Genomic DNA, 26116 nt, shown 5'->3' with positions numbered 1-26116 from the left:
GTGGGTGGCATGTCTGTGTCCCCACACATGTGAAGAAACAAACAAATAAGGAGAGAAAGAAAGGAATTTTTAAAAAAAATAAAGAAATAAAGGCTTGTGGTTGTTGGGGCTGAGCGGTCCAGTAAGCTGGGTAAAGAAGCAGCAGGGAGCTGCTCAGAGGAAGTCTTGTCATATAATAAAGTGTCCTGTGTATCTGTCACCAGAAGGCCACCTGAGGTCAGCTCTGCCCAGGCCAGATATCAGACCCCTAGCCCACCTTCCAGAAAGATCTTTCTTCCACAGAAGGGAGGAACTCTGACAGGAAGACCTCTGCCCGAGCCACCACTCACTAGATACGCATTTCCTTTTCCAAGAGAGTTTCCTCCGAATAGTCCCTGGTAATCAGCCACGGGACTACCTCGATCTCTCATACTTCCTGCTTTTTTCTCCCCAGGTTACCCCCAGTACCTGGTGGTGGGGAACCACCTGTCAGGAGAGCATCACCTGAAGATCCTGCGGGCCGAGCTGCAGGATGATGCCGTGTACGAGTGCCAGGCCATCCAAGCTGCCATCCGGTCCCGCCCCGCGCGCCTCACAGTCCTGGGTAAGTCACCTGCGCACAAACATAAGGACTCAAAGAAACACCAAGGGCTTGGCTACTGGCGGGGTCCTTCTGACAAAGCTAGAGGAGGGACGCTCTCCATTGGCTATCGTCCGTCTGGTCCTCCCCGCTCCTGCCCTCTCCTCTTTCTTCCCATCCAAGGGGGACTGAAAAAGACCCCCTCCTTGGGAAATCATATTGCCACCCCCTGTCACTGTTCCACCCAGCGTGTTTGGCTGCACACTGGCGAGCAGATGAGGATCCTGGGTGCTCAGCCTTGTAAATAAGGCCAGGCCCATAGCAGCAATGCAAGCTCAGAAGAGAGTGTACATGGTATGAGTGGCCTTTCTTCCAAGGCCGACCTCCAAAGAGGCCAGAAAAGCTCTGCATGCCCTGACTTTTCTGAAGAAGAAGCCTCGGGTTTGGTCCTCCATGACTTCATGAATCACCAAAGACCCAGTTCCAGTTCTTTCAGGTCATCCCAATGAGATTTCACCTCAGGGCCTTATTCTAACCATTTTCCCCCTTGGTCTTTGTTTCAAATGTCCCCGGGAAAGCCCTCACTGGGACAGACCTGCCTGAAGATGTGGGGATTTGCTCAGTGGCTCCTTGAGCTTCCCAGTTTTAAGAGCTCGGCCCCGTCACCTCCTTCCTCTGGCCAGGTCTTCCAGAAAAGGGAACTGTGGGGAAACAGTTCACACATAAGTGATGCTCATTCACAGCTGCAAAGCGGCTCCCAGCAGCTCTCAGAGCTCCTCCAGACTGGATCCAGGATTGATATTGCAGGCGAAAAACTGAGGCTCAGAGAAGCAAAAGGCCTAGACCAGCATCCCTCTGCCGGAGCTCTTGGTTCCACCTCCCCAGCCCCATAAGGTTTCGTCTCTGATCTCCAGGCACATGTAGATGAACCCTGGGCCGGCGAGAGAGGGAAGCCCCGGGCTGGCCTTGGCAGCCTGCTGGCAGCTGCTATGGAGCTCCGACGACAGGGTCAGCAGCTGGGACGCTGCTCACACTCTGAGATGAAATATTTAAGAGTGTGTCAGGGTACCGTCAGATCTACACAGCTGAACACGAGGGGTGCATGATTCCAAGTGCAACAGCAGACAGACCACAGAGGACCAGATAGCAGCTCGGCCTGCTCACCCACCTCAACCCAGCCTGGCCCAAAAGGGACGGGAAAGAAACCCTCTGTGGAATAGATGGTCTGGGGGCCGGGGCCAGGCAGGGTGTGTGTCTGAGGACAGACTATAGAGAGCAGTAGCTGTTTTCTTTCCCCCCCTTGAGATGCGGCTAAATTGAGAAGGGGTCCACAATTGTACGGTTGGGGGAAAGCTGGGGAAGACACGGGGACCATGTATGTTTCCCGGTTTGGGCAGAACACATCTGCCAAGTGAAGCTGTAGGATGGTCACCTTCAGAGACCGCTCAGTCCCTGTGTTCAGGAAGCCTTCCCCTGCCCCCTCATATCCCTCCATGGGACTGCCAGAGAACGCTAGAAAGAGAAGACCTAAGCACTATCCATTCCTCTGAAGGCTTGCATGCGGGAGCTAAACAGGACACCACCTTGTCCTCAGAGTACAGACGACTCACCAGTCAAGCCTCCTTGTTCCCTGCTATCTCAGTTCATCAACAAAGTATTGAAATTCCAGATTATTCCATGTGCTTTACTGATACGCTCATGGAGAGACTCAGAGAGGCAAAGGCATGCCCAGGAGGTCACACAGCTTGATTAACATTTAAAATCGATTCCACGGTTCCAGCTCTGGACCAGCGCTCTTTGCCCAGGCTTCTGGTCTCAAACGCCAGCAGGATGTCATCTGTCCACCTGGTTAAAAGCCAGGCTTCTCAGGGAAGGGCCTCAGAATTCAACCTAAACAGGCCCAATTTTGTTTTGGGGGTCACCTCTAAAAGACATCCACTCTTCTCTCTCTCTCTGCATCTGTCATGGCCTTGGCCTGGCATTGTGCCTGGGGCACAGGGCTGGGTTTGTGTGGGTGAGGTGTTTATTCAAGCCTGGAGGTCAACCTAATGGGACTCTGAGACGATTCCCGCAGACAGAAAGGAAGCTCGAGCTGGCATCTCCTACATCGGCCATTCTCCTAAGCAAACTGGATTTGGGCCAGAAAAGGCTGCCAGGCTCTGCCTGTAGGCCTCCTTGATGCTTTGAGGCTCCACATTCCTGACCTCAGCTGTTTTCCACGGGTGAAGAATCCCCACTTCCCCACCCCAGGGAGTCTCAGGGCCTCTCCCAGTCTTGTAGATTGCCTCTAGTCCAGCAGGATTCCGTCTGGCTAAGACTCTACAGATGTACATCCCCTCATACTACCCCTACCCTGAAGTCAAAATGGTCATTGGAAAGGGTCCTGGTCTCAGGATGAGACAGATGCAATGGCTGTTGAGGATTCTTAAGGTTATTAAAGCCTTCCCGACCCACAGAGCCCCTCCCCACCTGCTCTGCTGTGACATCTCAGCCCAGGAAAGTGTCTGGGCCAGTTCCCTGAGGAGGGCGGCCTTCCCTGTGTTCCAGGAATAGGAGAGTTTCCTAATTTACTCTGTATTTGCCTGAGATAGATTTTTAATTAAATAAAGTAAGAGCTTGATTAGAACCTGCGGAAGATGTGAGGGCAGAATCAGATGGTATTCCGGCAAAATCGCAAAGCAAACACTCTGGCTGGAGCACAGGCAGGCCCCGGGAGGTCTCCCGTCAAAGCGCCAAGTGAGGAGGGCAAATACGAGAGATTATATAGCCGGCAGATGTGCTCCGTTAGAATATGCATCTGCCAGCAGCACGCTCAAAGAAGCTGGGGGGCCAGCTCTCCAAGTCTGCCTGGCTCCGGGGAGGGCATGGGGACCAGCCCAGCAGCCAAGCCTAGAGTCACAGACACATTAATTAGTGTTGTGTTTCCAGCACTCAGAAGCAATCAGACAAGAAGCAGCTCTGAGTAGAGTTTTCACTACCCTGGGAGGCAGAGGAGGCAGGAGCCAGAGAATGAGGAGGAGGTGGGGAATGAATTGAGTCTATGAGGCCAAGCACCCCAGACAAGGAAGCTACAACCCTGGTTGTGGTCAGCCTGAATTCCCTCAGCGATCCAGCCAGCTGCCAAGGGCTATGTTTGACTCAACCTGTTTCCACACGCACGTCAACTCAGGAAGTCTTGCTACCTATGGAGGAAATGCCCTCAGACTTAAAGAGTCAGCTGTGTGACCCTGACACCGTTACTCAACCTCTCTGGGCCCCAGTTTCTTGGTGTGCAGAACATGAAGTGATGGCTGAACACATGATGTCTAAGAATTCAGCTCCCAAAAGGCCTTTTTTCCAGCCAGAAGTCCAATATGCCACATCAACTATTTTAGGAAAATGGGCCATTCCCCACCGGAGCTGAGATTCGAGTGATGCCTGAGGCTGAGAAAGTAACCGATCGGGATGGCTTAGACAACAGCCACCTTGAAGCCGGGACACAGTACCTCACTAAGTCTTGCCAGGCTTCTCTAGGTACCCCGTTTTCACACACTTGTAGCCATCTCTGCAACAGCTCAGCTTAGATGGACATTACAAGGCCACACACACATACACACGTGTGTGCAGACCTGCGGAGGAGGAGGAACCCTCTGTGAGGAAACAGAGCGCCATCTGACAAAAATTGTGTGATGCTTCATCCATTTTAAAGCAATAGCACAGGTATGCATGACGGCACCCCTGCTCTGACCTCACGCAAGAGCTCAGGGTCTGTAAGGCAGCATTTCACTTGATCTTCCCAAATGCCCAAAGACTCAGGTAGTAAAGACTGGGAGGAGCCAAAGGGGAAGTGGAGGCCGCAGATTGGGTCAAGAAATGTTTCCTGGATGCCTTTCTAGATGCTCAAGATTCCTCAGTAAGTGGAACATAAAGCCTTCCCTGGCCTGGCGAAGCTTGCGTGTGGCAGGGTACAAAAGCATCTGGCAAATGACAATCAGACTCAACGAGTAAACTGTGTCAGTAGAATGTCCCATGGTAATAGAAGCCATGGGAAAGGAAGCATAGAGCTGGGGAAGGAGGAACAAGAGAGAAGAAGGGCTTGGATGTCAGATCAGTTATTAAAGGGACTTTGCCCCAGCTGTTCTTCCCATGTCCTCTTCTTCCTGGCCCAGCCTAATATTGACTCTGTTGTCTTGGAGGCTCCCATTAGAAATTAGATTTCCTAATGAATTATTTAAGATGGCAACTAAGTCTGTTCAAATAAAGCAGGCATCTTTTACAGCGATGCCAAGCCCTGATACAGGGCAAACAGATATGCTCCTTAACTGTTCTCCCACAGAATGGGCAGCAACTCTGTAGTCATTACGCCCCTTGCTGCTGTGACAGAAATCACAGACAGAAGTTGGGGAGGTTTTGTTTTAGACTAGGGCTCAAGGGGATGAGGCGTGGCAGTTGGGAACAGTTCAGTCCAAGGTATGAGCGTCACCAACCACTTTCCTTGTTCCACCGTGGGACACATGAATGCTGATGCTCGGCTCCTTTGTTCCTTTGATTGTCTGGTCCCCCATCCCATGGATGGTGTCACCCACATTTGGGCGGGGTCCTTCCTTCTCCACTAATCCTGTCTGGAAATACTCTCACACACATGCCTGGAGGTGTGACTCCTAGGTGGCTCTAAGTGCAGTCAAGTTGGCAATGAAGATTAGGCATCCCGAGCTCCCAGTTCTCAACTCCCAAGCTACAGATGGGTACAGAGAGGAGCTGTGAATATCCTGAGCACGTCCAATCATGGACGCAGAACTGATATGGTGCTTAAGAGTGCTGGCTCTGGATGGCTCTGAGTTTAGGTACCCGCTAGGACAAATGAGCTCCTTACCATAAAATGGCAAGAATGTAGAAGCATTTTGGAGACATAGAGGAGAATTTATCTCTCTAAAACAGAACCTAGAATCCCAGCCATGGCCCACAAGGTCCCTGATATGCCTTCTTCCTTCTCTCCAGCATAACCACACTGTGCATGGTGCATAATCACCCCCTGTTCCATGAGGTGACTCTGAGCCTGCCTCAGCCCTTCCAACAGCCCTGTTTGAATCTTCCGTCGGCTAACTCCTGCATAACTGACAAGATACACTTTAGGCATCACCTCCTCTAGGAAGACTTTCCCGAAGGCTACATACAATAGCCTGACTATTGTTCCTTCTGACATCTGTAGGCTCCATGACACCATATTTTCTGTCTGCTTCCCCCACAGAGTCGGTCAGGAGCATCTAGCAATCTTCACACCTAGCCTGGCTGGGAGTACACACTAGGTGCTCAATGAATGTTCACTGTGGCCATTAAAGCAACTAGAGGCAAGACAGTACAAGCAGATAGCAGTGCTAAGCACACGTGAGGGTTATATGGTATAGGGCGGCATGGTGTTATATGATATGGTCTTGTGCCATGTGGTGTTACATGACATTATGTCATATGATGTTGTGCGGTATAGTGTTGAGCAATATATGGTGTGGGGTGGGTGACATTGTGGTGTGTAGAATGTTGGGTATTATTTCGAGAGGCACTATATAGCGTCTCGTGGTTTGGAGCCCGAACTCTGGAAGCCAGATTGCCTGCACATAGAACCTGGCTGTGCTCCTTCACCAGTGGTATAACCTGATCACGTTACTCAACTTCCTCTGTCTGCGTATAAAGTGGGAGACAGAACCATAGTGCCTCCGTGGTGACAAAATGATCCAACGAAAGAACATATGCAAGCACATCTCAAAATAGCGCCTGGTACACAGTAAGACTTAACAGCATATGGCTGTTATTACATTAGCCGGTTCTGTCGCCGCTATTACTGTTCAGTGCCCAGAATCACCAGACAGTAGCCGTCCTTCCCAGAGCACCAGCTTCTGGCCTGGGGACACTTGTTCACAAGAGACAGCAGGCAGGAAGCTAGATTCCCAGAGGCCCCATCCAGGCACATGCACAGAAGACAAGCAAAATTGATTCCTTATCTCCTTATTAGGCCTGTTTAGCTGAGCTGTGGCCTGGTCCTAGGTGCTGTATCTCATTTGGGCTGTGTGCCTATTTCCTGCCACATTCATTACCCTCAATCACCCCCCAAATAGAAAGCAAACAAGCCAGCGATGGGAGAGGAGAGCGAGAAAAACATCCTTATCTCCCAAAGTTCCATATGGGAGCCAGGCTCAGCTAGTCTGCATGCATCTCCTACACCTTCCACATGACACCAGGTCCTTCCGTCTCCTGTGCCACCCTGGGTGGTGTCCAGACCACCCTCAGTGTCACCTCCACTCCCTTTCTTTGGCCATTACACACACCCTTCTTTGCTAGTCGTCTTGCCCATCCCTCAGGTGACAAAGTGAACTCAAAGTCTCAGGCTTAAGAGCTGGGGGCAACGATCATTGAGATCTATAGTTGAGTTCCATTCCACCCTGGGTATCTGCACCGCAGTCAGTGTGGGCCAAGGGAGATGAGGGAGCTCCTGGGTTAGAGCTGATCTGCAGAGTTGGTTCACTCTATAGTCTCCTTCACTATGAGATGTCCCTCATTTCATCTTCTTTGGACATGGGGTGCCTTCCAAACTAGGCCATCTATCATGGAGATGAGTGAAAAAGGAAGCGGGGGACTCAGTCATGTCCCAGGCTCCAGGAGGCCTAGGGAACCACCAGGGGTTGAGGCAAACATGAGGCTTCCATTCCCTGCCCACACACAAGGCAGACTGCAGAGGCAGGCAAGCTCTTCTTCAAGAACTTGGAAGTCAACATCAGGCCTGTACTTCCTTCCCAAATGGCCTAGAAGCTTGACACTACCTGTCCAGGGTTCACTATTTATAAAGCTGGAGATGACATCCCAATGGACCTCTCCTCGGCTTTTTGAACCTTCAAAACCAGGACACAGGAAGGTAGAAAGATTCTTAGGAGCCCAGTCAGGATCTACTGAACTCACAAGACACTCAACCACCTGCTCTGAGATCCCACAAGCCTTAGTACTTCCCACCCACCCGCAGTGTCCCCATCCCCATCTCCAGGGAACTGAGAACCGCCAGGTCATTCCCCATGTAGTCCTAAAGATGCCACCATACCCAGAGCAGAGACAACTCTCAAGGTCCACATAGGAGAGGGGGGCCCAGACTAGGACTCAAAAATCACACACTGCTGCGCCCCGCCCTGCCACTGCCCAGCATGAAACATGGGACTGTAGTGTTTAGCAGCCGCTCTGACAACCTTCTCCCTGGTAAAAGCAGGAGCTGGGAAGGTGAAGTGGAAATCCATCCCACCGTTTACCTGTGATTTTCCCATAACCACTCATGGCTTTGGGTCCACACAAAGGCCATTGTTCCGAGTCCCTCTTCCCTTGCTTCTAAGAGCAAGGATAATGTGTCCTTCCGCTGTTTTAGCCAAGCGTGACCCTGAGCCAGGCTGAGCGCGCTCACCTACTCAGCAAGTGTCACACCCCAGAGATCTGCAAAAATCAGGACCAAATCCTCTGGTGTCTGGATTCAGTCTGAGACCAGCAGCTCCATGGCTTCTCTGTGCAACACAGGCCCCTTTCCCTCAACCTTCAGGGTCAACTGCCTACATAAAAACATGGTCCACTTTACTATTCACGGGACTGGTTCCTGTGGCCTGGGTTGCTTCCAAGCTTCATGCAATACAAACAAGAGATCTACCTCCACCTTGGTACCCACCCTGCTAGACTCTTTGTTCCGGATGTCCAGATAACTACCAGCCATTTGAAAGAAATCCTGCATATGCACCCATAACCATACACACAGACACAAGGGGACACACCTGCACCTGTGCACAGGCAGTGAGAGTGTGGCGAGATCATTAACATCCACCTAGAAAAGCAGGAGACAGTTGATCAAAGAAATCAGTTGTTCAGAAAACGGGCAGAGGTATCAGCTGGTACCCCTCGTCAGCCCCAGAGAAGAAAGGGGCAGTTAGAGCGTTGTTTCATCAGCTTGAGTCCTCGTCTCTATCGATGCCACCAATGACAAGGGAAATGCAGAGAAAGAGTCACCGCAGCCAGGACTGGAGTAGGGAGACCAGGTCACCCATGAATGATCTGCCTTTCCTGTCCTGGCATCCCCAGTGTCAATCCCGAAACTCCATCTGAGCCAGCCCAGGGTTAGTCTAGAGAGACTGAGTTGGACAGGGAGCCCTTTAAGAGCTAAAAATAGCTCATCACTGCTCTGCTCTGACCTCAGTCCAGGCCCGAGATGAGGCTTTCATGGCAAATTATGGATTTAAAACTGGCAATGAATCCCCATTACAGCATGAAATGAGAAAGGAAAACGCCGCTGAACAGAAGCCTTCCCCCAGCAGCCAGTGGGCTGAGGGAGGGTGGGGCTTAGGAAAGGCTTAGAGGCGAAGTCACACATCCATACACCGCACTCTATGAGCAGACTCACAGAGGTCATAGACAAGGTGAGAGGGGACCTGGGAAGTGGGCAGGGTCCCAAGCCTGAGAGGGGGTGCACCACTACACACCAGGCCAGAACACACAGAGGCGAGGTTCAGTGATAGAGTTTCTGTATTTTTTTTTTTGAAAGGGTGAGAAGCAAGTGTACATATGAACTTGTATGTACTCACCAGCTTATTCAGGCCGGCTAACCATGAGTTTCCAGGGACGCATCCTCTCACCCCGGAGCTGGGGTTACTGATGTGCAAGCCCAGCTGTTTATATTATTGCCAGAGATCGATCTCAGGTCCTCAAGCCTACAGAGAACACTTTACCAACTGAGCCAACTCTCCAGTCTCCAGTGATTCATTTTAGGCCAAAAGAATACCATGCCATGGGCTGGAGAGATGGCTCAGTGGTTAAGAGCACTGACTGTTCTTCCAGAGGACCTGAGTTCAATTCCCAGCAACCACATGGTGGCTCACAACCATCTGTAATAAGATCTGGCCCCCTCGTCTGACCTGCAGGCATACATGGAGGCAGACTGTTGTATACATAATAAATAAATAAAATCTTTAAAAAAAAAAGAAAAGAAAAGAATACCATGTGGAGAGACAGCTCAATGGTTAAGAACACCTGTTCTTGCAGAGGACCCAGGCTCAGTTCCCAAAACCTCCATTGTAAGTTACACAGCTTACAACCCTGTGTAACTCCAGTTCCAGGAGAGGTGGAACCCTCTCTGGTCTCTACAGACACTAAGCTCACACACAATTCACAAGCATTCATACAAGCAAAACACTCATACATAATTTTTTTAACTAAAAGATGTCCTGCTGCTTCTGGAGTGGGGAGGGCCACTGCTCTGTTACTGTGTTGCTTGAACTGGTCCAGCCATAAGCATGTGGGTGTCTATTATGCCTTTATGGTCTTCCCAGGAATCACTGCAGTTCCTGAAGAAGGCATGTGTCTGTGCACACACACATACACACTACCACCACTACTGCAAATACTTAGCAGACACAGATGACCCTCACATGCCCCTCCATCTCCAACCTTCCACTATTTACACTGACCTAAGGACAGCAGAAGAATTGTCATCACTTTGAGAGTAGACACATAAGAACAGCCACAGAGAGCACTGAGGATCAGTATGTGAGCACTGAGGGTCAGTATGTGTCAATGTCCTGATAGACACAGACTTAATCCTTGGTCTGGGCATTTACGGGCATAAGGTATATGCTGTGTGCACAATTAAAAGAAGAGGGGGAGGGAGTGGGAAGACGGCTCAGTGGTTACACACTTGCTGTGCATGGGGGAGGACCAGAGGTCTGACCCCCAGAATCCGTGTAAATGCTGAGTGAGAGTGGTGTCCCACCTGTAATTCCAGCTTCAGAAAGTAGAGGTGGGGGATCCCACACAGCAAGTTGACTGGTAAAACTAGCTATATCCGTGAGCTCTGGGATTGTTTGAGAGACCCTGCCTCATTGAATATAGTTGAAAAGCAGAGAGGGATCTAGAATAATTGCCAGCATCAACCTCAGGCCTCCATATGTATACGCACCCACATGTCCATATACCTATACACATGTGTGCCCGCACACATGCAAACACATGTGGAAAAATGGGGGGAGAAAGTAGGGAAGTTTAAGTTGCTACAGAAAAGACTTGAGGAAAGGAAGCTTCCCCTCAAATATTTGAAGAAGGAAAATAGATTTATTTCACAGAGCTCAAGAGCGGAACCGGGCTGGGCAGGATGTGTTTTATCTTAGCAATTAAAACTGAGAGCCTGAACGCAGTGAAGTGGTAAGCACTCTGTCTCTCGGAGTATCCAAGCAGACACTGTGCTTCCCACGTGCCTGTTTCTAGAGGGACGGCATTAATTTATCCACAGTTGTGAGAATCTGATTGTGGGACGGAGCTCCAGGAGTTAAGGGGGTGTCTTGTGGGAGGGGACGATACAGAGAAGTCCTAGGATCATGCCGAGATGTTCCCTTCCAACCAGTGTCTCCACAACACGGTGTGCCATGGCTCTAGAGAGAGCGCTAGCACTCTAGATGGAATATTAGCCTAGATCAAAAGTCGGTGAAAATGCAGAGACACGGTGCCACCTCCAAGGCGGTGACCTTGTCACAAGGGGGAGTCACAGACAGTAGAAGTCACTGGATAACAATCAAACCCTGTGCAGCCTGAAAACCTGTCGACAAAATCTTGGTGCGCTGTGGGAAAGTCATGATAGGAACCAGAGCATAAGGCCTGATAAAAGGGGAGGCAGGGCCTCATATGACCTACCTAATGTCAACCTCATGCCATACAAACCAGCTGCAAAAACAGCTAGGCATCCAAGAGCATCCAAAAGTCCAGGCAATAGCAGTGAAACACAAGCATCTCCCCAGAGGAATTCCACATGAATCCAAGCTTGGACAGCATCACGTATGTGGTTTAATAAGGAGCAGGAGGCCTTTTCACCTAGGTGAAAGGCAAGGTGAGACTTGGTACAGTCTTAACGAGGTGAGTCAAGGCTCGCAGAAGAAAAAGTAGGGGCCAGGATGGTGCAGAACATGGCAACATCTCAGAGCAAGAGAAGCAGCTTTGTCAGAGCTAATATACCCATGTTTAAGACACTGGCATTCCCCAACAAGTTCTGGTCAGCAGACCAGATTACCGATAAGGACAAGGATGGGACCTAGCTTCAGACCTCCAGTCCCGAATCTAATGGTAACAGACTTAAGGATTCTGCCACTGGGCACATCATCCGTCCACAGATATGGCAGTGTATCAGCTGCTTCTAATTGGAGAAGAAAAAGACAACTCTAGTTAGTTGCTCTGTGTGCCTGCCAGAGCCCTGTTAGTCCACACGTGAGCATTCCCATACCCTCTTGTCAACTCTATCAGGTGGGCCCAGGTCACCAGAGAGGCCCGTTACCATGCCCAAGCTCACATAAGAAAGTTAAAAGAGCCGGAATCTGAACGGATCCTTTTCAGATTGTACTCTGAGTCAGCTGCCTGCCTCCCACATACAATCACGGATGGTGGGGCGGGTCTCCATCTGGCCTTTGGGAACTGTAGAAGCCTGTTAGAACCCTCAAGGCATCTCAGAGTCCACAGAGCCAGAGTTTTGTCCTGGACAGTTCACTAACGGTTCCAGAAATCCCTTCCTGTCACACCTTGTCCCTCAAGCCACCTTGGACCAGGTGACCTACCACATCCAACCTCTATCATGCTCGTTCATAGCTGCTTTCCTATCTCTTACCCCATCATGCAAGGTTTGACCACTGTCCTGTCTATGTGGCTGGAGCAGGTTTTCCCAGGAGACTGGTTCACAGGCCAGGGAAAGGCATAGAGCCTCCCACTTCTCACAATAACGAGCAGCTGAGCCCTGCAACCTGAGAAGACTGACTCACCAAACACCTGGGTTTTTACAAGACAATCAAGATGAATACTCATATAAGAGAAGGACTTTCCATATGTAATTATGTCAGGAAAGGTTAAGAGATCGCCCAGGTGATGGCTCTGGTGATGGAGCTCAGAAAGAAAAGTGAGGGTCCCGTACCTTCCCCCAGAGGAGCAGGCTCTGCTCTAACCCAAACAAACCACTTCTCATACCCTCTGCTCTCTTTCTCCCACACAGTCACAAGGATATTGGAGAAAACCCATCTTACAGATGGGTCAATTGGAGCCAGAGAGGAAAGAAAATATAGCCAGCTTCTGCCTCTCAGAGTTCCCTATCCACAAAAGTATCTGAAATTATTGCATCTATATATAGGGCTTTTTTTTCTTGTCATTATTCCCTAAATAATACAGTGTAATAGGTATCCAAATGGCATTTCCATTGTATCCAGCATCATGAGTGATAGAGAGAGGATACGCAGGACACAGGAGGATGTCCATAGGATATATATGAATATCGCATCATTTCATGTAATGGACATGAGCATCCATGGATTTTGATATCCAAGAAAGTCTTTTGTCAAACATATTCCTAACTATTCTGTTAGGAATTTGTTTTCGGCATTTTTGAATTATTTTTTTAATCTCATTTTCAAATCGGTCATTGCTAGTATATAGAAATACAATCGCTTTAGTACAAGGTGGGGGGGGAGCCACATGTCAATCAATTCCTTCATCTGCTAAATGTGCATTTACGATGCCAGAGCTGCCACGCATCCTCACTTAGCCGCATGGTGCGTTGCAGAGTAACGGTGGCTTACCTCCATCAACATGAGGCTGCTTGGAAACTGTGGCTCTCTGCCCAGCCTCTGAGAGCGAGGGACCACACTAGCCAGCCCAGGAAAAGGCAGCTCCAAATGCGGTTTGCCCTGGATGCATGATGCTTTCACACCTTCATAAAGTGAAAAGCAGTCATTCGTTGAGTCATCAAACCGTGAGCCAAGGACCGTCTGTAAATGTTTGGATCCCATAGCCTCACTAACTACTTTTTTTCTGATCTAATTGGGTTTTTTTTCTGTATGCTATATGATTTTCAGCATACAGAATCATTTTGTCTGCACACAAAGACTGTTTAGTTCTTTCCCATTCTGCAGCCTTTTGTCCTTACTGTACCTTTTGTACCAGGCGCAACTTCCAGTCCAAGGTTGAGCACAAGCGGTTAAAAACACACTCTAGCTCAGTTTCCAGGATTAGAGGGAAGCGTCTCACCACGCTATTTCACGCCAGCTGAACGGTTGCCATCCACGCTGGGAATCGGGTTGAAGTACCCATATGTCCCTATTTTGTCGAGATGGCTTCTTATTTCATTTTTAACTGACATACAAATCGGTGCATGTTCATGGGGTACGACGTTACACTTCAAAACATCCGCATGTGATAGAGCGATCAAACCAAGATAATTAGCATATCTACCACCTCAAATATTCAGAATGTCTTGGTGGTGAGACTACTTGGTCTTTCTGGTCTAGCTATCTTAAAATGCACATGATGCTGTTGCTAATCACTGTCACCCTACACGGCACCAGAACTTACTTGTCTTATCAAATTATAACTTTGCGCTGACTACTCTGTTGAGCCTCTTTATCTTAAATAGTGTCAGATCTCGTGACATGCTTTTCTGCTTTCTTAACATGATCGTGTAGGGTTCATTCCTTATTCTATTAATATGTTCTATTAATTGGATTTCAACTATCCAACAACCCTTAAAGTCTCAGGATTAAGGCATCCTGTTTGGTCACTGTGTGTGGTATTTTTTTTACGTTGCTGCAGCAAATTTGCTAACATTTTGTTGAGTGCTTTTTGTCTATATTCATCATGTACAACATCCCCTAGTTCCCTTTTCTTTTTAAAAAAAAAGTCTCGTTTTACTTTACATATCAATCCCAGTTTCCCCTCCCTTCCCTCCTCCCACTCCCCCCATCTTCCCCCCACCCCACCCACTTCTCAGAGAGAGTAAGGGCTCCCATGGGGAGTCAACACAGTCTGTCACATCACACTGAGGCAGGATCAAGGCCCTCCCTCCTGTATCTAGGCTGAACAAGGTATCCCTCTATAGGGAATGGGCTCCAAAAAGCCAGTTCATGCACTAGGGATAACTACTGGTTCCATGCCAGTGGCCCCACAGACTGCCCAAGTCACAGAACTGTCACCCACATTCAGAGGACCTAGTTCAGTCCCATGCAGCTCTCCCAGCTGTCAGTCTGGAGTCGGTGAGCTCCCACTAGCTTGGGTCAGCTGTTTCGGTGGGTTTCCCCTTTTGCTCATATTATCACTCCTTCCTCTCTCCGCTGGACTCTGGAAGCTTGGCCCAGTGCTTAGCTGTGGATCTCTGCATCTGCTTCCATCAGCTGCTGGATGAAGGGTCTGTGATGACAATTAAGGTGTTCATCAGTCTGATTACAGGGGAAGGTCAGTTCAGGTACCCTCTGCATTATTGCATAGAGTCTTAGCTGGGGTCATTCTTGTGGATTTCTGGGAATTCTCCCAGTGCCAAGTTTCTCACTAACCACATAACGGCTCCCTCTATCAAGATATCTGTTTTGCTCTCTCTCTCTGCCCTTCCCCCAACTCAACCATCCATATCCCTCATGTCCTCTTCCTCCCTCCCTCAACACTCCAAATTTACCTGTCTTTAGAATTTGGGTACTTACTGGTCTTGTAGAATGAGTTGCAAGGATTCCTTTTTCTATTTCCTGGAATGTTCTGTGAAGTATTCAAGTTGCTAGAATTCATCAGTAAAGTTAATCTAAATCCAGGACTGTCTTTATGAGAAGGCTTTCATCATGAACTGATTTGGTCAGTTCAGATTACTCTATGGGACCGTGGATCCACAGGAAGTTAGCTGTGGATCTTGGAGCCAGATCCCTCCTTGAGAAAAGCAGAGTCCTGGAAAGGTTCTTAGCAGAGGAGCAACAGGATCTGGCATATAAAAGATTCCCCCCTACTGGGTTGAGGTCTGTAAGGGGACAAGAGAAGGAGATCTATGGGGAGTCTGCTACCATCACAGAGATCAGTATGGCAGTAAGGGTGGAGAGAGCTGAGCTGATATTAAAGGCAAGGAACCTAACTAATTGCCAAAATTTCTGCCATGGGCCTTTAAGCTCCATAAAATGGGATGCAAAATTCAGAATGCTTGCAAGCATTTCTAAGACAGACTCAACATTTTCTCCCCTCTAAAGTTTAAGAATGATTATTCTAGATTGATCTAGAATCTAGACCAGTGTGATGGTCAGTCCAGGCTGCTATAACAAACACCACGGGGTGAGTGACTTAATTATCTATTCTACACAGTTCTGAAGTTGCTCTTCATACTAAGAACTGAGCACCAGCAGCAGGGTCACTTGTTTGGGGTCCTTCCTGGGGACGTTCCCACAGACAGGGATTCCCTTTTCTTTTACTAAGGATACTAACGCCATTGGGAGAGTACTACTCTTATGACGTCATCTGGCTTGAATTTCTTGCCAAATGTCTCATTTATAAATATTTTTTCAAGGGTCAGGTCTCCTTAGTACTTGGTCAGAAGAATTATATCATATGAGTTGGGGTTCAGGGGCTCCACGGACATCTGGCCCACAGCAGCCCACCACAGTTTGGGGAAAGTGTGGTAGCTTGAGTAGCTGCCTCCACAACCACCTAGCTGAGCAGACATAAAGCCAGATTTGCTCAAGTGCTGTGCACACCATGGAGGGAAAATACTTCATGGGACGCACAACCAGAACTCCTCAACCTAGGCCAGCAGTTCTCAACCCACAGATCGAAACTCCTTTGGCAAGCCTCTATCTCTAAAAATAGTTAAGTATGATTCATAGCGTTAGCAAAATTACGGTTATGAAGTAGCAATGAAAATAATTTTATGGTTGTGGGGTCACCTCAACATGAGGAACTTGTGTCACAGCATTGGGAAGACAGAAAGCACTGGCCTAGACCAATGAGACCATGTGCCCCTCCTTGGGTGCCGTGAAAGCAGGTGCACCAACCTGCTCTTCCTCCACCTTCTAGCGCCCGCCTGCCTCCCAGGCCGGGATCCCACCTCAGTGTTCATGCCACCTGCACAGCTGTGTCCTCCTCTTCCGTTGCCTCTGGTCCCTCCGGGAGCCACTGGCACCAAACCCCACCCTCTCCCAGGAGATCTAAGAGCAGGCCTGTCACCAGCCCCGCTCCCTTTGAGCTCAACGGTTTAGCGAAGCAGTGGTTTATCTGCCTATGAGAATGACAGTCTTTGGTTATTATCTACATGGCAATCTTATCTAAACAGATTCAGGTGGCAAGAACAAGGGAGAAAAATAATTAAAGGGGAAGCAAGTGAGATGTTGACATTATTATTACTTAAGTGTTGCAGAGCTTTTAGTTCGCGTATTTATACTGGTGATGCCAATGGGGGGGTGTGGTTTAGCTAGGCCGATTATCTAAGCTGTACACACGCTCACCCCACCGCCTCGCTGCCTATAAATCTTATTAAACAGCTTCCATTGGCAAGACAGAAAAATAATTAAGGCAAAGGTGAGTGAAATGTTGATGTTATTGCTAGAACGCAACGGCCTGTTTGGCTTCCTTGCCAATGAAATGCATTGGAGGGAAATCGGTTTGCAGAATCACCTCTCTGAGGTGAGAAACGGGGTTTCAGGAAGCTGCACTCAGCAGAGCACAGTGACAGGCCAGGAACATTTCCAACCCTGCGCCCGTCTCTTAGGAGCCTTTAAGCCCACAGTTTACCTCTTGACTGTGCTCTGTTTTCTCACAAATCCTTTATTTCCCACTTACTTAGTGACTAGAGACACCACACCAAAAAGGAAAAAAAGAGAGAGTGATCCTCCAACCGCTGGTCTTAAAAATCCATAACAGAAAACGGTTCTCTGGGGGAGTCAGTTTGAACACTCACTGGGAACCAAGGGCTTAATTGAATTACTTTCCCTCCAAGGTGTGCCCACCTAGAGGCAACGACTCCTCCTGACTGCACACATCTCAGCCTGCCAGGGGGCGAGAAGGGGGACATCAAGACAGCCCCAGGCTCAGACTGAATGTTCTAGGACTCTGTCTTTCCCATAGACATGCAGGCCAAGAGAGGTGGTTATCAGGCGTATCCTGGACTGAGCAGCAGGGGTTTGCAGTTGGGTCACCTACCTATAGCCTCACTTTCAGAGTAAGCGGGAGCTGTTTGAATTGGCTGGCCCCAGCTTCATGAGCCACAGCTGGCAACTAGCAGGCCAGAGAGCAAGCTCAGAGGGACTGGTTAGCTCCTGGAGTGCCACCGGGCTTTTTGGTTTTTAGTTTGTTTTTGTTTTTGTTTTTTCAATTATTGCCAGTATTTACGATTCTGGAGCTTTTGTATGAAAATTCAGATCTCTGATTTCTCTTGCAAAGGCGTGGCAGGGGTAGGCCCCTTTGCCTGTTTGGCAGCCATCATGTAATGCCTGCTCTCTTTAGCAGAATGTGACCTTCTCGTCCCTTCCCACCCCTCACCACGGCTCACCTCTCCTGCAAGATGCATGCATGTCACCAGGTTAAGGTGGTACCCCTGATCTCACCGACCCCAGAGGAGAACCACCCTGCCGAGGGATTGCACAGTAGGTGAGGGATAAACCAAGAGCAGAGCAGGCAAAAGAAACAAGGGGTAGCAGAGACAAGCGGTGCCCTGTTGTACCAGGGGAGATGGCAAGGTCAGGCTTTGAAGAGGTTGTAGGTGAGGTGTGAACATGACTGAATTTGGACAAATTAATCAAATTGTCACGGGCAAGTGGGCACGAGTTTGTTCCTGCTAACAGCTGTCCTAGTTCAAAGAGTCCAGCATTTGGAGCAGAACTTCCTGACTCCATATCCTGATGGCAAGTGCTCCAAGCCACGTACGTGTAAGAAGGACCCAGGAAGAGCTGCTATGGGTCCCACCTGCTTTGTGCGAGGCTTCGCCTTCCCAGGAGGAGGAAGCGTGATTTGAGGACTATGCACGGAGCTACGAACAAGTGCACATCTGGAAACGTGCCCACAGATCTGCCTATCTGTTCCTGTCACCCCCGTACCTCAAAGCAAGCCTTCTGAGCCCCTAAGACCCGCCTGACTCCTCCAGTGATGATGCAAAGACAGAGAAAAGTCAGGGGCTTTAGGACCAGACCCAGTCATTCATGCTTGGGCCAGAGCCAGGCTAGCTCCAGAGTTTGCCCACCAAGCTGCCATCTGCAACCTCTGCCACCGCCCTAGAAGTCCAGGGATGAGCAGCGACAAGTAGGGGGAGCTCCCACGGAGTCCCAGTCGTACCTTTGTGCTAGAAACGCCTTGCCCTGGGCACAGGCTCCGAGTCAGATAGGAAAAGACCCAGAGGAAAAGGCAGAGAAAGGCAGACGGGAGAAAGGTAAAAGACATTTCCCTTGAAGGCAGCAGATGCCAGAAGGTAAAAGTAATGAATTGGGGGTCTGTGCACAGATTCGAACAGATACTCACATGCGCCGAACCGGCAACAACCAGCCCACAGGTTCTAAATGAGATAAAGGCACTCCTACATCCTGACGTGGTCCAGGAGGGGTGTTCCCTGATAGTCTTCCATTCTGCTTAAAGGAATTAATGAGACCAACATGCCCACACCACTTCAGAGGAGACAAAAAATTAGAATGCAATAAGAATAGAGCCTGTGAGTTTTGTTTTCAAACAAAGCAAAGTGAGTCATTGGTCTAACTGGTGCCCAGGCTCACCTGTCACCAAAAAGACTTGGGGGTCTAGTCCCTTCATGCTGCTAGAGAAGTCAGTTCTTCAAAAGGGTCAACTGAGCTGCCCTGTCTGCTGTGGCAGCCACTGGCCACAAATAACTATTTAAATTGAAGTGTGAATTAACTCAAATTAAGCTTAAATTTGCAGGCCCTCCAATGCACTAGCCTCATTTCGTGCTGAAAAGCCCAGATGGCTTTGGCAAGGCTGGTTTAGGTGGGATTTAAGCTTTCCTGAGTCCTCTGGTGAAATCCCATTTAATCATACCCCAGCAAGCCAAGAGCATTCAATGATGACACAGGCTTGGGAGCTGGGCCTGAGGAGACCGAGGAGCCCAAAGCATTTGCACCAATGCCAGAATGCCATTGCTGCAGAGCAGCTTCTCCCTGACTCAAGTTCAATCAGCTATTCTCTGGGCCTTTGTCAGATGTATCCGATGAGGTGGAGCGATGCAGCGAGTCAAACACCCTCTCTGCCCTCAGGAGCTTTTCTCCTGAGGGGAGGGAGAAGCTGTAGAACCACATGATATCATAGGAGATTGGATGGCATCTTGAACTGTACATAGGAAATGCTAAAGAAGCATCATTTTTGCTCAGGAAAGCGGGGAAGCCTTGAGGAGATAGCAGCTTACGAACCCTCCCTAGGTGGGATGAGAATTTGTTGGCCAGAGGAGAAGCCAGCTAGCAAACACCACTGTGTTTGAGGGTGTTTGGCAAAGAGACCTGAGGAAGTTCAGTGGGTGTTGGGAACAAAGGAAAATCGGAGAATCAGAGGGAAGGGCTTTGAGCCACGCTAAAGAGTCTGAACTGTGCAGGTAGCAGGGAGTGATGCTTGGGGTCTAAGGAAGACATGGTCGAGATCCTGGGGTCTCCAGAAGGGTCTGGGCAGGAAGCGGGCCCTGGATAGGACAGCAGGAAGTGTTGGGTGATTTAATCCTGGACCGCAGAAATAGGACAGCCCCAAGTTTGCACGAATACTTGCTAGAGGCAGTCCTGGAGCAAGAGGCACTAAGCAGTGGGGGAGAGTCCTTCCCTCTGTTTAGGTCAGGGAGTCCATAGTAATGCCTTTAACCTGGTTGAGTCCAGCAGTGATTGTAGAGGTTAGTGCCCCATGCTGTGTTGTGCGATGTGCAGTTTCTTTGATGTTCTAAAGGTTTCCAAACCTCTGTGTCCTGAGCCCCTGTAAAACGGCATTGGTGGAGGGACTGAGTAGCCACTGTCTCACTAGAGACATATATAGAGAAAGCAAGTCTGCTCGGGCCTGAAAACCTGGACACTCACCTACCTGGTGGGTTCCCTGAACTGCTCTCTCTGGGTCTGTCTCCTTCGCTTTCCAGAAGGTCGGGGATGAGATACGAGGTGGCACTATCCTCACAGGCCCCTTGCTCCGTGGCACTCAGCATGCCCTGGAGACCATTAGCGCCTCTCAGGGAATATTTAACTGCAAACAGTTTCTAGTCGGGATCTGTTATAATTACTAATTAGATCTGATTATAATTATCTTTCGCTGCCATCCCTTACCTGACACACGGGGTAGTGTGATGCCTGGCAACAATTAGCGGCGAGTCTTTCCTGATACACTGGATGATTAGAAACACAATTGCAGGGTCGGGGGGAAAGAGCCTGGCTTATTAAAGGGAGGCCACTGTTTACCAAGGAATGTTGTGAGCAAATTAGATTAAATTAATGAGGAGAAACTCGGAGAGAGGAGATGGGCTCTTTTTATTTTTCCTTTTTGTCTCTGCTGATGACATCATTTGGGGGCGGGAACTCCGTTCCCTTTTATGGTCCCCCTTCTGTAACCCACCTCAGGCTCTCAAGGTTTGATCGGCACCATCATTCGGCTAGCCCAGTCTCGAGCAGTGTGATACAATGGACCACATAAGCAAACTTATTCACTGTGTGACATTGGACAAGTAGCTCATACTCTCTGAGCCTTAGCTTCTATGTCTGTATGAGAGGGAAGACAATGTGGGCTAGATGTCAGTCAGCTGTCAGCAAAGTCCCTTTGGGGTGAGGGAAGAACTGGGTATATATAATATACAAGTGGCCCACAAGCTTGCTGGGAGAAGAGGCCACATCGAGGCATTTTGCAGGTCCCGGGTTCAGCCCCAAGATTGACAGAATGATAAACTAAGTGAAGACTTGCAGTAAGCCCCCACTCCAGGCCGTTAAGGGGTTTCTCCCTCTCCAAGGGCAGCAGGTGCAGAAGAAAACCAAGTCAAGATGGCCCATCCCCCAGCCGGCACACTCCCGGTACATACCAGTGGGGCTTCATGAGTAAATGAAATAAGGAGCTTTTCAATTAGTGTTCACGGTGAAGAGGGAGGCTGAGAGCCTCTTGTGCATCCAGGGTACGTCTGCCCACCTCGCTAACCCAGAGCATCTCTGTCCATAAAGACATCGGCATAGACTCTGAACAAATGCTGAGAAGCAAAGGACAGATCCAGCCAATTTGGGGACAGGACCACGTGGCTATTGTGTTGTCAAGGTGGCCACTGTCCTCACAGATTCGAAAAAGCCAATATATCTGCTTCTACCCCCAGATTTTAGGAAAGGCTTGCCTTTGACCCTCTATACTGGTGGCTGGCACACAGAAAATCAGTCCCTCCGCCACTTCAATGAGAAGGAAGACACACATGCATGTATGTACACACATAAATCTAACAGAGAGAGAGGGAGGAGAGAGAGAGACGGGCAGGCAGACTGACTGACTGACTGATTGACTGACTGACTGACTGACTGAGACTTTTGGCCTAGTCTAACTGTAAAGTATTCTTGTTGTCACATGCAAGGGGGTCAAGGTCATCCCAAAACACATTTTCCTTGCCTGTCTGGCGCCCTTTGTTAGGAGACATCATGATCACAGCCAGGGTGACTGGGCGGGGTCTGGTCCATGCTGAATAGTGTCTCCAGCACAGGGCTTTAGGTCTTAGTTACTTTTCTATTGCTGTAACTGAACACCTGACCCAGACAACTTACAAATGAACGCATTTAATTTGGGGATCACAGTTTCAAAGAGCTAGAGTCTGTCAACTATCATGGCGGGGAGCAGGGTAGGAGGCAGGAAGGCACAGGACTTCAGCAATAGCTGTGAGCTCACATCCTGAGACTCAACCATAGGCAGAGAAAATTAACGCTTGTGAATGCATTTTCTCCAACTTTTCCACACCTCCTAATCCTTCCCAAACTACTCTACCAACTGGAGACTAAATTTCAAATATATGAACCTACGGAGGGTCCTCTCATTCAGACCACCGCAAGGTAGCTGACCTCTTGCTTGGCTGCTTAGGGCTCCAAAGATCATGTAAAATTCCCACTTACAAACTCTGCAGGGTTTGAGCCATTGTCTGTAATGCAGTTGGAACCAGCGTTTTCTCTCCAGTGTGGACAAGTATGTCAGTGAAGGAGAAGGTCCTGCAGATCAGGGTGTGTTTGACCTCAGCCCCTCTCCCATCACTCCTCTGAGTGTGACCATCCCTGCTCTGCCCTTTCTAACATGTGGTCTGCCTTGGTGACTCCCCATCCACGGTTTCCTGTCACCAGATTCCAAACATGACCATCTGTGAGCCCCACACCTCATCCTTGCCTCTCAATGACTAGGATCTTGAAGAAGGCAAAAGCAAAGCAAATATGCCAGGCATCCCAAGCTCTACTGGGCCCTGGGAGCCAGGAGTTTAAGGCCAGTTAACATGCAAAGGTCCCACACTCAACTGTGGTCCTGGATGGTCAGATCAGCACCACCAGACTGCCTCCCAGGTTCTCAAGAACAAACTTACAGAGACGACACTCAGAATCATGGATCCCCAAAATGTCAGACCTGCAGGGGCCTTAAGGACAACCCAGTATGGAAGTAGAGCACCTCCCCTCCCCCAGGAGGGTTGTGTCTACCCCGATATCTGCCCACAGCTGCAGCCTCTATGTCCCAACTGCCTGCACCAGCCTGGCAGCCTCCTTTCTGAGTGTTTATACCTAACTCAGCTTCTTCTACATGAGACACAACTCTCCCTCACCGAGTCCCACCCACCAGCACCTCAGGGACCCTCTGGCCTCAGCCTGCCTCTCTCAGCCTCCCTGGCCTCAGGAGGAGCACATACATGTTGCTCCCTGTCACACTTACCTAAGTGGTTACACACGTACTCTAGGCATCTCTCTCCAAGCTGGACAGTATCCTCTGTAGTCAAGGACCATGATCCTTTGTCCTCTGTTTCCAAGGCCCAGTGTTGCCTAGCCAACTATAGTCCTCAGTGAAGATCACTGAGCAAATGGATGATCTGTAAGGTCGCCCACAAACTAAGGGAACCTTAGCCTCGGCAGTAATTCCCTGTGCGCTCTGAAACCTAAAGCTGGCCCCCTGGGTGGGAAACTCCAGTGAATCTTGGGGAAAGGACCAGAAGGTTCAGCCAGGAAGGATTTCTATCATGCCTTCCCTGCACCAGCTTCACCCGCCCAACCCCTGGCCTCACACAGTCTTTTTAAGCCTTGGCTTCATCACTTGAAAAGGATGAACATAATGATAGCCGCCCATCCAAGAGGGTTGCTATGAAACAGGTGAGGGCTGAGCATGGCCATGCTTTATGAACTAGAAAATTCTGAAATTAGAGACTATACCTTGGCACCATGCGGAGCAATGGCCTTCAGGTGCTGACGGGGTCTGTCGCTGCCCAGCTTTCCTCCATGATGGTACTCGGGAACTGGTCATAGTGGGAATAGTCACACCTGGGTAACTGGAAATGCCACAGAGCAGGACTTGGTTTGCTTGGCTTGGCTTGACTTAGCCTGATTCAGTTTGGTTTCACTCAGTTCGGTGTTCCAGCACAGTTGCCGAAATCTCAGCCACGAGGCAAGGTAATGTGTCTCTCTTGGACCCAGCGTTCCTGACCGTACATCAAGGGCAGGCATTGTTGCCTGCCTCCTGTTCGGAATCAACAGAGCCACCCTGAGCTCTAACAAAGCCAGGCTGGAGAACCCCCAAGTGTGAGCCACCATGCTCCCTGATTAATGTCCTTTATTATAATCATCCTTCATTGGAAAGTAATCAAGAGCAGTGACAGAGCACTGGCTGACGACTGGAACTGTGCCCAGCCCGGGGAGACTGAGATGTCACAGCCACCTCCGGAGCAACCGCCCGAGAGCAGGCCCCAAAGAACACACATCATTTTGACTGCCAGGACCACCCTGGAGGACCGGATGGCGATGCTTGGCCAGGAGACCTGTGCTCCAGTCCAGCCCTGGATGTAGCTCAAGCATGGGCTGAGCATCTCCCTGTACCACACTGTAAGCCTCCAGGGGCCTAACAACATCCTTATAGGACTACCAGGTACATGAAATAAGATCATGCATGTGAAAGCCATCAGAAGCGTAAGTGAGACTGTGGGGCATAGGGTGAGATGTGACCGCTCCTATAGGACTGAATTCTAGACACGCAAGGAAACCAAGGCACTTTCCCCTACCCTGCAATTAGCAACTAAGGTGCCCATGTTAAACACCTAATGTTTGTCATTGCCCCTTGGCACGAGGAAGGAAACAGCAAGTAGAAAAGAGTGTCTTTACAGTTGTTCCTGATACAAGGATACAAAAGGAAGCCAACATTTGCAGAGGGCCATCACCCCAAACACAGAAAAACAAGGAGATGAGAGAGTGTCCCAGGGGTGCCAGTTCATACAGACAGTTGGATAAGGCCTTTCGGGCTGATGTGAACAAAGACCCCAGAAAAGTGAAGGTGAGGTAAACAAATGTTCCGAGAAAGAACACTCCAGAAAGGGACTCCTCAGAACATGGTCTCCGTGGTGTGAGTGGTCTCGTCACTTTTCAGTCACAGCAAAGAGGCCCATGTGATTAGGGCCACCCATAGGGCTCTGATTTGCCACAGTGGTCTCTGCGTTTTCCTTGTGGTCTTGATGTAACAGCAACGTGGATCTAGTCCCAAGCAGGGACGCTCTGAGGACACAAGGTCACTTGATGCCTTGTCTGTCAGCCTGATGCCGCTGTCCCTAGTGTAAGCCAGATGGGCCAGACAAGAATTCAGAGCATTCTCGGGAGATGGCTATCCCACACATGTCGGCTCACAGGGTCTGCACATGCTAACCCACACAGTCAGCGATCATGCTAACCCACACGGACACTGCTCACATATCCACCCTCACAGTGCTCACTTGATCCACACACCATAGTCATGCTTATCCACATGCAGTGGCCCTGTGTGCTCACACATATATTGGTTATACACCTCCATGACCCACAGCCATGGGGGACAGAGAGGACCGTGCCTAGTCAGAGAGAGAGGGCTGCGGGTGAAATAGCCGGGGCTTTGTGTGGGAGCAACACCTGGGTCTCAAAGATGAGCCTTTCCATGGTCTACCAACAAGAACAAAGGCCCTGAAAGTGAGACACAGAGAAGGTTCAATGTGGAGAGATGTCAAGGGGACGAGTACCCAGGACCACCTAAAATTGGTCAGTACATAGCCTGTCTGGGCCTGAGCCTATAGAAGCCTTTGCTTGGAGGGCTTCATCTCTTTATCTTCCTGGCCTAATAGAGACTGATAAATGAGCTGGGAACCAGCCGCTATCTAGGGAGCCCATCTTTCTTTCTTCTCTCAACCCCCACAACCCAGCATAGTGCTCATCTCTCCAGGGCAATTCTAGACCCTCCCCCTATGACCCAAACTCCTGCATCCCCAGTGTCCCGACTCCACCCCACCACCCCCGCTCCCCTCAGATACCTGAGAAGGTCTTGCATGTTGCCTTCTGTTGGAACAGAACTGATATTACAGCAGTACACCATTCTCAGGCACAAAACGTACAGGGCTGAAAACAAACACCACCCATCCACCAGAAGGGTCGTTGTTAATGCAAATCTTTAAAAACCGAAATGAGTGCAAAAACCCTCCAATGAACAAGGCATCCAACATTTAAATAGAGATGGGGTCACTTGAGTCTGAGCTGAGCCCTAACAGAGCCTGAGGCAAGAGGAAAACCCTGTGCCCCGTATTATTACATACCTTTTAATGGGTAATTTTTTTCAAGAGCATTA

The 26116-nt window shown here is 49.5% G+C and overlaps 1 protein-coding gene across 6 annotated transcripts in view; it reads left to right on the top strand.

Moving 5' to 3' along the window:
- Kirrel3 (kirre like nephrin family adhesion molecule 3) overlaps window positions 1-26116 on the top strand; it is a 550850-nt gene that overhangs the window by 461330 nt on the left and 63404 nt on the right. For all 6 annotated transcript variants that reach the window (XM_075966411.1, XM_075966409.1, XM_075966408.1 and 3 more), the window contains exon 5: window positions 434-583. In XM_075966411.1, coding sequence (XP_075822526.1) covers window positions 434-583 — 150 coding nt within the window. The remainder of the gene's footprint in view (window positions 1-433; window positions 584-26116) is intronic.

Source organism: Microtus pennsylvanicus, chromosome 3 (genome assembly GCF_037038515.1).
Source record: "Microtus pennsylvanicus isolate mMicPen1 chromosome 3, mMicPen1.hap1, whole genome shotgun sequence".
Taxonomy (NCBI): domain Eukaryota; kingdom Metazoa; phylum Chordata; class Mammalia; order Rodentia; family Cricetidae; genus Microtus; species Microtus pennsylvanicus.
This window is presented reverse-complemented; position numbering and strand designations above follow the sequence as displayed.